The sequence below is a fragment of the Choloepus didactylus genome (assembly GCF_015220235.1).
Source record: "Choloepus didactylus isolate mChoDid1 chromosome 25 unlocalized genomic scaffold, mChoDid1.pri SUPER_25_unloc2, whole genome shotgun sequence".
NCBI lineage: Eukaryota > Metazoa > Chordata > Mammalia > Pilosa > Megalonychidae > Choloepus > Choloepus didactylus.
Window position 1 is genome coordinate 6,506,979 of NW_023637607.1, and position 12,921 is coordinate 6,519,899.

General features: G+C 39.1%; 1 protein-coding gene across 1 annotated transcript in view; it reads right to left on the bottom strand.

Annotated features, from left to right (window-relative positions):
• Positions 1 to 12,921, bottom strand: part of LOC119525560 (fibrillin-1-like) — a 144,031-nt gene that overhangs the window by 24,066 nt on the left and 107,044 nt on the right. Inside the window, exons 17-18 of the mRNA XM_037824330.1 lie at positions 11,530 to 11,685; positions 8,501 to 8,647 (exon numbers count right to left, since the gene is read on the bottom strand). Of these exons, the coding sequence (XP_037680258.1) occupies positions 8,501 to 8,647; positions 11,530 to 11,685 (303 nt within the window). The remainder of the gene's footprint in view (positions 1 to 8,500; positions 8,648 to 11,529; positions 11,686 to 12,921) is intronic.

The following is a 12,921-nucleotide window of genomic DNA, read 5'->3' on the forward strand; positions in this document are numbered from 1 at the left end:
AGAATATATTTACTTCTTTCTTGTTACATATACAAGTAGATTCTAGGGCCTAGGAAAACAAGTATATTTCCCTGTTTCATTCCCCACTACCCAAAGTCAGAACTGGTGCATAATAGGTATTCAAGGGTATTTCTTGAATTAGTGAAAAAATGAATATGATCAGCCTCAACTTTGCAGATGTGTGTCCCAAACTCAGCCAAGTTGTACCCTCACCACATACTTCTAATTTTACAAAGATTCTTGGACCTCAGATCCCTACAGATGCCTCCACCTACATTCACACCTCCCTCCTGAACCCTGGAAACTCAACTGATGGATGCAAACCCTGAGTTGCAGGAACAAGAGTAACTTCCAAGTGAATTGTGGCACCTGGCATGCTCTGGGCAAGCTCTGGGATTGGCACATTCATCCACATCTGGTGAGCAGAAGAGAAAATCTGGAGTCAAGGCAAGTGAGGAAACTATCACAGGAGAACATGGATAGGAGCTTCATTCTGCCTGTTAATAAATTGTGACAGATGGTGTCATGCTCTCCAATTTCGCTATTCTCCACTTATTGCTGGGCCACAATGAACTCATTTCTTCACCTCTCTTACATTGAGGTATGGTCCTACGAATAAATTCTGGCCATCGGCACGTAAACAGAATCATTGTTAACACTTTTAAAACAGTGTGGTGTTTCCTCTGAAAGCTAAATTACTTAGTTACCCTGTGATCTGGCAATCCACTAATCTGTATACACCCAGAAGATATGAAAGCATGGGCACAGCCAGGCATTTCCTTACCAATGTTCATAGCAGGATTATTCACAATTGCCAAAAGAAGGAGATAATCCAAGTGTCCACCAAATGATGAAAGGATAAACAAAATGTGTTGTATATATGTGATATTGTATTATTCAACCATTGAAAGCAATGAAATCCTGCAGCATGTGACAACATGGATAAAACCCAAAGATATCATGTTGCGTGAAGTCAGACAGAAAGGGATAGATATAATATGACTTCAGTAATATGAACCAAATTGAATATGCAAACTCTTAGTTACAAAATGCAGAATATAAGATGACAAGAGATACATTGGAACTAGAGAAAGGTAACAATGGTTGCCTATAATATACAGTATTTTTAACAAGGTTGAATTTTAAAGTTTGGAAAGGGATAGAGGTGAGTGTAGCTCATATTTTGGATTATAATTAATAGTGTTGAACTGTATTTAATTTGCCTGAAGGGGTTCTTAGAGTCATGTGTGCCACGAAAAGGAAAGCTAGAGGGATTGCATTACTGTGAACGAAGAAGCGGACATTGTTTAACATTAACACTACACAATATATATGTTCTTTCATGAACTAATACAAATGAATAACACACATACAAAGAAGTAATAATAGATTCTTATATGGAGGTAAAGTACATATTTTAAGCAATGGACTATAGTTAACATTAATATCTTAATATCCTTTCATCAGCAGTAACAAGTGTACCACACCAATACTATAGATTAGTAATTGGGGGAATAAGGGGAATTGAGTGTTTTCCGTTTTCTTTTTTATGTCTGTCAGTGATTAATTTCTGGAGCAGTGAAATTGGTTTAAAATTGAATGCAATGATTGTTGCACAATTAGATGATGGTACTGTTAGACAGTGATTCTATACTTTGGAAGGATTATATGTTACGTGAATATAGGTCAATAAAATTTGCAGGGAACAAAACATAATTGTCATAAATTGAAAAAATAGCCAGTCTTTACCCCTTCCTGTCTCCACAGAACTCGTATGGATTGCATACAATGTAACTGTGTGTCTATCATCAAATGGTGGAATCTATTTCCTCACACATTGAAGCTAGGCTAGTTCTGTGACTCATGTTGGACAAACAGAATCCAACAGAAGTAAAAAAGCATCACTCCCACTCCTAAGCTTCAAGAGGTCTGTGTGCTTCTGCTCATTCTGATGGGCCCTTTGCTTTTCCATATGAACAAACCCCAGCATGACTTCATGAAGAATGATAGAACAAGTGGGCAAGACGGGTATCATCCCTGATAAGCCCCAGAAATGTAAGCCAACCCAGCCAAGATCAGCAAAGCTGACCCACAACTGACCATGGACACATGAGTAAGCCCAGTGGAGAACAAAAGAAACACCCATCAGAGTGCAACCTGAGCTGCCAACCCATGGAATCATGAGCTAAACAAATGGTAGTTGTTTTTAAACATTAATATTTGTGTTGATTTGTTGCTCAATATAGTTGACTGCTACAGATGGATTAGAAAAGTCAAAGATGACTGTAATCCTCTTTTATACTAACCCAGGTAGGTTTTGATGAGGGCTTCAACCCACCATTCCCGGTTTGATGGAGTTACCTTCAGTTTAAGGAATGTGGAGAGCAATAGTGCTACACCAGACTCAGGGAAGATGGAGCACTTTGTGAGAACCTTCTGGTTTCAATGAAGAGGATGGATTTGAGGGGGCAAAGCTTGAGTAAGGGGGATATCAGTGAGGAGGCTTCTAGAGTAACTACAAATCCAGAACCAATGGTGAGGCAGAGTGGAGAGATTCAAGAGATATTTAGCATGTAAACTCCCCAAGACTCAATGACTGATTTGATAGGAAAGGGGAAGGAGAACAAAGAATAACTTTCAAGTTTTAATTCCAATACCTTCAGGATGAAGTTCTGAAACTCAGGTCTGAGTTCTCTCTACAGCAGGATTTCCCACACTTAGCACTATTGACAAGTGAGGCAGAAAATCCTTAGTTTTGGGCAGGTATCCTGTGCCCTACAGGATGTTTAGCAGCTTCCCTTTCCTCTCCCTACTAGATGCCAGCAGCTATCCTCTCTTCCCCCAAAGTGTGGCAACCAAAATTGTCTGTAGATATTGGCAATGCCCCTGGAAGAAAAATTACTCTAGGTTCAAAAGTCTCCGATACTCCCAAGTACAGCCTGACTCTCTATTTAGCTCATTATAGGCCATTAATGAGAGTTCAAATCCTGGCACTTCTTCTAATTATTTATGTATACTTGAGCAAGACACTACTACCTCATAACATTGTCAAATCTAGTGGTCCTTAATGATTTAGGTAATTAATGAAGTACAGCTCCCGATACGTTCACAGATGAGGTTCCTAGAGATAAATCCAAGTTGGCACCTACAATTGTATCCCCCAAAGGACTTAGCACAGAATGCTCAGGGAGATACAACCATTGAGACTTTCACTGATGTCTGAGGAACAGTGGAGCAAGTGAGCAGACAACCCAATGCAGGTGTCCACCAAACCCCCCTTGTCTGAGATCATTACCTGAACAGGCAAAACGGCCTGGCTTTCCTGAGATCCAGCCATTCCCAGTGGGAGAAGAGAAGCCAGGCAAACAGCTGCACTTGTATCTCCCCATCAGGTTGGTGCAATTTGAGTTTGGTCCACAAGGTGGGGGACTTTGAGAACATTCATCTACATCTGGACAGAGAAAGAGTCAGGTTTACAAATTTGCTTCGTCTTACGTAGCAGACTGTGTTTCCAATATGGCTGATACTTTGTCTCCCACCCCATAGGCTCCCGTAAGGTGCTGGTGTGACTAGCGGGTGTATGTTCCTTCCCCCTGAATCTTGGAATGCTTGCGATTATGGTGAAAGTGATGCTGGGTAATAAGAAAACCGTGCACTTCTATGCACAGTAATAAAAGGGAAAGAGTAAAGTAAGAGTCTGGAAAAGATAAGAATAAAGTCATGTTGTGGACAGATATGATAATGATAGATATAGACAGATTAGAAATTATACATAAATTTTTTATTAGATAGACAGATGATAGAGATAGATTGATAGACAGGATAGACTGATAAATGGGTGGGTGGATATATACATTCCGATAAGAGATTAGATATATTGGCAGAACGATATAGATGATAGATTACAGATGGATGGATACACAAAGAGCTAGAAATAGATATAGATAGAAAGTAAGTATGTATGTATGTATGTGTGGGTTAATGGATGGATATAGATATATAGATGATATCAAATAGATGACAGTTTATACAGATAATACATTGGCAGATAGATTAGATAGATAGATAGATAGATAGATAGATAGATAGATAGATAAAAGACAGGTTAGATAGATGATAGAAGTAGACAGATATATGACAGATAAATGCTAGATTGCTAGAGATAGACAGATGAAAAGATAGATAAATACATAGACAGACAGACACATGAAAGATAGATAATAGAACGAAACAGAAAGTTTGGCTAAAAGTTGACCTTTCAAGTTTACCAATCTATTGATCTGATTTTAACAATATTAGCTGCTAGTGGCACTCAAAACCAGTTTTAATTAAAGCAAACATGTATTGCCTTTGGTGGGCTGAAGTATATAGAATATGTTCTGCATCATGAAAGAGTCTCCAAAGATGTCCTCTATCAATCCTTCCACTTTTTATATGCACACATTGCATAGAGGAACAAGAGGTTGACTAGGGTGAAAGAAATATTCCGGGACATCCAAGCCCAGACCTAAAGAGGTCTGTCAGTTTCTCCTTTCTTTCTCTTGGAATATAACTTCTTGGCATCCATTGCCATACAATGAGGAAGCCCAAGCAGCTATTTTGAAAGGCCAGTGAGCAAGCTGAGGGTCCCAGGTGAGCACTGAGCCAGAGACAACCAGCAAATGTCAGCCATGCAAGAAAGGCCACTTTGGACCAACCAACCATCACAGAGCCCCAGCTGGTAACATGATAAGCAGAAAAACCATATGAACAACCCATAGAGTCCCATGAGGAAAAACACACCGTTGCCATTATTAGATGATAAGATTTTGAGAGACTTTGATATCCTTTGACAAGCCTTCAACATGGACTGAGGAATTAGTTTACTTCGGAAAGCTTCAGGGATCTCAGGGAACCAAAGATAGGTCAAAAAGAATCCAGGTAGGCAGGAACAAGTATGTTCTGCCAGGATGTTGATGCAGACAGAATTGGGGCCAGAAAGAGTCAAGTTCCTGGAACATTCATCCATCTCTAAGCAGAAAACTGGTCTAAGGAGAAAGAATGAAGGATGCTAAGGCTGAAGCTTCACCACTGAATGAAGGACAGTGTTTTCCCTTATCTGAAGTCTTGCCTTCTTAAACACATTTTTAAGGACACAGTGAGAGCAAAGGTTTAGAGGTATATTCATGATCAGCATAAGGTATATTGAGTTGTGAACCCCAGAACTATAAACATGATCTTCAATTTCCCCCATTTCTGTGGGTTTGAACTTATTGAGAATGGGACCTCTTGAAGACGTCAATTTTATTTCACATGTGACCCAACTGATGAGGCTGGTACTTAATCAGGATTAATGGAGTCCTTTATGAACAGAAGAAATTCAGATACAGTAGGAGAGAAAGCCAGGGGGAGGTGCCTGTAAACCCAGACAGACAAAGGAGGGCATTGTCATGTGAAGGGAAAGCCAAGGAACTCAAGGATTGCTGGCCAGCCAAAATGTTATTGACCGTGGAGAAAGCAAGCCATCAATCCCTGAGCTGTGAGCCAGTACATTCCTGTTGTTAAGCCAACCTGTGTTTGGTATTTATCTTAGGAGCTGGAGAAACTAAGACACCATGCAGGTCCTTTGATTGGGCTCCCAAATGCTCAGGATAAAACTGTAACTCATTATTTGCATGTACAATGCCCTGAAAATTTCATGGTACCTAAACTTGCATCTCTCATATTTTACTTCTATTCCCTTGGTAATTGGTGATTCTATTGCATTAATAATCTGGAGAGCTATGAAGGTTCATTCTCACTTCCGTTTAACCTTCACATTGAAATTGCTTTCTTTCCTCTTTCCTTAATATATTTTAATTCTTGTCCAAACAATACCAGTAAATGTACAAAGAATTTCAAACGAGTATTAGAACAGATATTTGTACAATGCTGTACACAGCAGCATTGTTCACAACAATCAAATTTGGAAATAACTCAAGTGTCCATTAAGGGGGTGAATATGTAAACAAAATGTGCTATATAACTATGACGGATAATTAATTTTTATTTTGTTATTTTAAGTGTTTTGTGGGTATCAGCTCATTTATTCTTCTGATCAACATTTTAAAGAAAATATTTTAAAGAAAATACTCATCTGTAAAAATGAACAAAGTTCTGACACATGCTACAGCGTGGATGAACCTTGAAAACATTATGCTGATTGAAATAATACAGACACAAAAGGACAAGTATTGTATAACACCAGTCAAATGAAATACCTACAATAAGCAAATTCATATGAAGGGGAAGTTGATTAGAGGTTACAAGGGGCTATGGCAAGGAAAAAGGGGTGCTATTACTTAATGGGTCCAGAGATTGAATAAGATGATGAAAAAAGTTTATTAATGGATGGTGGGGATGGCAGCACAATATGATAAATATAATTAGTTCCAGTAAATTTTAGACTTAAAATAGTAGAAATGGAATATTTTCTGTTATATATGCATTACCATAGTAACTTGATGATGATGATGATAATGTTAGCAGAGAGGCAGAGGAGTGGAGAGTTTCCAGAACATGGAGAGCATGGATACAAATTATAGTCCTATCATTTATGATCTGTGTCACTGGGCAAAAAATTCATCTCTGTGTGCCTCAGTGCCTGATGTGTCAAATGGGGGCAACAACAGTACCTAACTTAAAGAGGTGATCAAAAGAATAAAGGAGCTGGTATCCACAAAACGATTTAGAATAGAGCCTGGGGCATATCAAGGGCTATGTAACTTAACTAAAATAAAAATTAGTTACTGAGATATTGAGCTTTCTGTCTGGCAGGCACTGAGCTAAATCCTTTACATTCACCAGTTCACCAAATGCTCCTGGTATTACTGTGAGGTTTATAGCAATATTAGACATTTTTCAGAGGAGGAAACTGAAGCTTTTAAAATGCTCAAGGCCTAAAATTCTACTGCCTAGCAAATCAGGTCTGAAAGACGCTTCTCTATTATTTCTAGGTGTTCAATGTTCTGGCTCTTATATTTAGGTCTTTGCATATCATGCAAGGTAGGGGCCTTCACTTTTTATGCAAAGGGACACCCAGATTGCTCAGCACCATCTATTGGAGAGAATATTACTTGCTAATTGACTGGTCTTTGCCCCCTTGTCAAAATCATTTGGTCATAAACATAAGGGTTGATTTCTGCTCTCTTAATTCTATTCCATTTCTCCATATCCTTGTCCTTGTGCCAATAACTTTCCATTGATTCCTGTGACTTTGTAATAAGTTTTAGGAACTAGAAGTGTGAGTCTACAAAAACAGTGAACTCTAAGTTAAGCCATGGTTTGTAGTCAACAATACCAAAATAGAAACATGCTGTCATCAATTGTAATAAATATACCACACCAATAAAGATGTTAATAATAGAAAGGTAAATGGGAATCCACTGTTTTGTGTATGATAGTTCCCTAAATCCACATCATCTCTAATTTCAAAAAATGCTCAAAGTCACATATATTGACGAAGGCAGAAGTGGTATTTAAACCGAGGTCCTTTATGGCTCTGGAATTTAGAGGACTGCTTCTGGCATACCGTTGATTCTCAGGTTATGGGAGTTTGGCATTTAAATCCATGTCAGGCCTGTGCAATCCCTCCCTGAGTAGCCAGAGCTTCAGGATCATTTGAACTTCATTTAAAGACAAAAGATCATGGGGTGTGCTGTCCCAGGGAGACAAGATGCAGATCTTCATTCTCCTTCATACCTGTTTAACCTCCAACAAATGATTCCATCACCCTGGAGAGGAGGTTTCCTTATCCATAAAATATGCACAAAATGTCACTGATATCCTAAGGTCTCTTGGGACATCCAACGAGAAGATGTATAGAGGAGTTTAGCCCATGGCTGGGATTTTGCCTCCATGCCTTCATACCTGTCATTCCTTCTTCCTGAAATGACATCCCCAAATATCTGATAGCTCCCTCCTTTACTTCCTTAAGAATTTTTCTTAAATGTCAGCTTCTCAGAGTGCCTTTCCTAACCATTCTATCAAAGTTAGCACTCCTTACCCATCTCTCCTGCATTCTTGTTCCTCTCTTTATTTACAAATACTCCATATTTACCAAACCTACACTCCCCTTTCCCCCTCTCCCATAGTAACCTCAACTCCAACTCTCTATCTCTGACGATTTGCTATTTCTAGACATCATTCTTAAGTCTACCACATTTGTCTTCATCCCTTTTATCTATACAAGACACAGAATATATTCACTTCTTTGTTGTTACATATACAACTAGATTCTAGGGTCTAGGAAAACAAGTATATTTGCCTCTTTCATTCACCACTGTGTCCCCAGTACCCAAATTCAGAACTGGTGCATAATAAGTATTCAAGTGGCATGTGTTGGATTAGTGAATGAATGAATGTGATTAGCTTCAGCTTTGCAGATGTGTGTCCCAAACTCAGTCAAGTTGTACCCTCACCACATACTTCTGATTTTGCAAAGAGCCTTGGACCTGAGTTCCCAACAGGTGCCTCCACCTACCTTCACACCTCCCTCCGGAACCCTGGAAACTCAAATTTCCACTGATGGATGCAAATCCTGGGTTGCAGGAACAAGAGTAACTTCCAACCGAATTGTGGCAACCGGCATGCTCTGGGCAAGCTCTGGGATTGGCACATTCATCCACATCTGGTGAGCAGAAGAGAAAATCTGGAGTCAAGGCAAGTGAGGAAACTATCACAGGAGAACATGGATAAGAGCTTCATTCTGCCTGTTAATAAATTGTGGTAGATGGTGTCATGCTCTCCAATTTCGTTATTCTCCACTTATTGCTGAGCCACAATGAACTCATTTCTTCACCTCTCTTGCAGTGAGGTATGGTCCTACGAATAAATTCTGGCCATCAGCATGCAAGCAGAAGGGTTGTTAACACTTTTGAAACAGTCTGGTGTTTCCTCTGAAAGCTAAGTTTCTTACTTACCCTATGATCTGGCAATCCACTACTCTGTATACACCCAAAAGATCTGAAAGCATGGGCACAGCCAGGCATTTGTTTACCAATGTTCATAGCACCATTATTCAGAACTGCCAAAAAAGGAGATAATCCTAGTGTCTACCAAATGATGAAAGGATAAACAAAATGTGTTGTATATATATGATATTGTATTATTCAGCCATTGAAACCAATGAAATCCTGCAGCATGTGACAACATGGATAAAACCTAAAGATATGATGCTGAGTGAAGTAAGTCAGACACAAAGGGTTAGATATTATATGACTTCGGTAATATGAATTAAATGGAATATGCAAACTCATAGTAATAAAATGTAGAATATGGGATGACAAGAGATACATTGGAACAAGAGAAAGGGGGTAGTTGCCTATAATATACAGTATTTTTAACAAGGTTGAATTTAAAAGTTTGGAAAGGGATAGAGGTAAGTGTAGCTCATATTTTGGATTATAATTAATACTGCTGAATTGTATTTAATTTGCCTGAAGGGGTTCTTAGAGTCATGTGTGCCACGAAAAGGAAAGCTAGACGGACTGCATTACTGTGAACGAAGAAGCGGACATTGTTTAACATTAATACTACACAATATATATGTTCTTTCATGAACTACTACAAATGAATAACACACATACAAAGAAGTAATAATAGATTCTTATATGGAGGTAAAGTACATATTTTAAGCAATGGACTATAGTTAATATTAATATCTTAATATCCTTTCATCAGCAGTAACAAGTGTACCACACCAATACTATAGATTAGTAATTGGGGGAATAAGGGGAATTGAGTGTTTTCGGTTTTCTTTTTTATGTCTGTCAGTGATTAATTTTTGGAGCAGTGAAATTGGTTTAAAATTGAATGCAATGATTGTTGCACAATTAGATGATGGTACTGTGAGACACTGATTCTATACTTTGGAAGGATTATATGTTACGTGAATATAGGTCAATAAAATTTGCAGGGAACAAAACTTAATTATCATAAATTGAAAAAATGGCCACAGTCCTTACCCCTCCCTGTATCCACAGAACTCATATGGATTGCATACAATACAACATTGTGTCTGGCCTCAAATGGTGGAATCTACTTCCTCACACCTTGAAGCTAGGCTAGTTCTGTGATTCACGTTGGACAAACAGAATCCAACAAAAGTGAAAAAGCATCACTCCCACTCCTAAGCTTCAAGAGGTCTGTGTGCTTCTGCTCATTCTCATGGGCCTTTTGCTTTTTCCAGATGAACAAACCCCAGCATTACTTCATGAATTATGATAGAACAAGTGGGCAAGACAGGTATCATCCCTGATAAGCCCCAGAAATGTAAGCCAACCCAGCCAAGTTCAGCAAAGCTGACTCACAACTGACCATAGACACATGAGTAAGCCCAGTGGAGAACAAAAGAACCACCCATCAGAGTGCAACCTGAGCTGCCAACCCATGGAATCATGACCTAAACAAATGGTAGTTGTTTTTAAACATTAATATTTGTGTTGATTTGTTACTCAATATAGCTGACTACTACCGATGGATTAGAAGAATCAAAGATGACTCTAATCCTCTTTTATACTAACCCAGGTAGGTTTTGATGAGGGCTTCAACCCACCATTCCCAGTTTGATGGAGTTACCTTCAGTTTAAGGAATGTGGAGAACAATAGTGCTTCACCAGACTCAGGGAAGATGGAGCACTTCGTGAGAACCTTCTGGTTTCAATGAAGAGGATGGATTTGAGGGGGCAAAGCTTGAGTAAGGGGGATATCAGTGAGGAGGCTTCTAGAGTAACTACAAATCCAGAACCAAGGGTGAGGCAGAGTGGAGAGATTCAAGAGATATTTAGCATGTAAACTCCCCAAGACTCAGTGACTGATTTGATAGGAAAGGGGAAGGAGAACAAAGAATATCTTTCAAGTTTTAATTCCAATACCTTCAGGATGAAGTTCTGAAACTCAGGTCTGAGTTCTCTCTATAGCAGGATTTCCCACATTTAGCACTATTGACAACTGAGCAGAAAATCCTTAGTTTTGGGCAGGTGTCCCGTGTGCTATAGAATGTTTAGCAGCTTCCCTTTCCTCTCCCTACTAGAAGCCAGCAGCTATCCTCTCTTCCCCCAAAGTGTGGCAACCAAAATTGTCTGTAGATATTGGCAATGCCCCTGGAAGAAAAATTACTCTACGTTCAAAAGCCTCCAATACTCCCAAGTACAGCCTGACTCCCTATTTAGCTCATTATAGGCCATTAATGAGAGTTCAAATCCTGGCACTTCTTCTAATTAGTTATGTATACTTGAGCAAGACACTACTACCTCATAACATTGTCAAATCTAGTGGTCCTTAATGATTTAGGTAAGTAATGAAGAACAGCTCCTGATACCTTCACAGATGAGGTTCCTGAAGATGAATCCAAGTTGGCACCTACAATTGTATCCCCCAAAGGACTTAGCACAGAATGCTCAGGAGGATACAACCATTGAGACTTTCATTGATGTCTGAGGAACAGCGGAGCAAGTGAGCAGACAACCCAATGCAGGTGTCCACCAAACCCTCCTTGTCTGAGATCATTACCTGAACAGGCAAAACGGCCTGGCTTTCCTGAGATCCAGCCATTCCCAGTGGGAGAAGAGAAACCAGGCAAACAGCTGCACTTGTATCTCCCCATCAGGTTGGTGCAATTCGAGTTTGGTCCACAAGGTGGGGGACTTTGAGAACATTCATCTACATCTGGACAGAAAAAGAGTCAGGTTTACAAATTTGCTTCCTCTTATTTAGCAGACTGTGTTTCCAATATGGCTGAAACTTTGTCTTCCTCCCCTAGGCTCCCATTAGGTGGTGATGTGACTTGCAGGTGTATGTTCCTTCCCCTTGAATCTGGGAATGCTTGAGATTATGGTGAAAGTGATGCTAGGTAATAAGAAAACCTTGCACTCCTATGCACAGAAATAAAAAGGAAAGAGTAAAGAAAAGAATCTGGAAAAGAAAAGATAACAATCATGTTGTGGACAGACATGATAATGATAGATGTAGATAGACTAGATATTATACATAAATGTTTTATTTGATAGATAGATGAGATAGATAGATAGAGTGATAGGATAGAACGATTGAGAAATAGGTGGATGGATATATACAATCAGATAAGAGATTAGATATATTGACAGATAGATATAGATAATAGATTACAGATGGATGGGTAGACATAGAGGTAGAGATATATACATATATAGATAGGATGTATGTATGCATGTGTGGATGAATGGATGGATATAGATATATAGATTACAGTTTAGAGAGACAATAGACAGGCAGATAGATTAGATAGATAGATAGATAGATAAAAGATGGGTAAGATGATAGATGTAGACAGTTAGATGACAGATATATGCTAGATTGATGGAAATAGATGGAAAGATAGATAGATAAATGGATAGACAGACAGATACATGACAGATAGATAATAGAATGAAACAGAAAGTGTGGCTACAAGTTGACCTTTTCAAGTTTACCTCTCTATTGACCTGATTTTAACAATATTAGCAGCTAGTGGCACTCAAAACCAGTTTTAACTAAAGCAAACATGTATTGCCTCTGGTGGGATGAAGAATATAGAATATGTTCTGCATTATGAAAGAGTCTCCAAAGATGTCCTCTATCAATCCTTCCACTTTTTATATGCACACATTGCATAGAGGAACAAGAGGTTGACTATGGTAAGAGAAATATTCTGGGACATCCAAGCCCAGACCTAAAGAGGACTGTCAGTTTATGCTTTCCTCCTCTTGGAATATAACTTCTAGGAATCCAGCTTCCATACAATGAGGAACCCCAAGGAGCCATTCTGAAAGGCCCATGAGGCACGCTGAGGGTCCCTGGTGAGCACTGAGCCAGAGACAACCACCAAATTTCAGCCATGCAAGAAAAGCCACTTTGAACCAACCAACCATGACAGAGCCCCAGCTG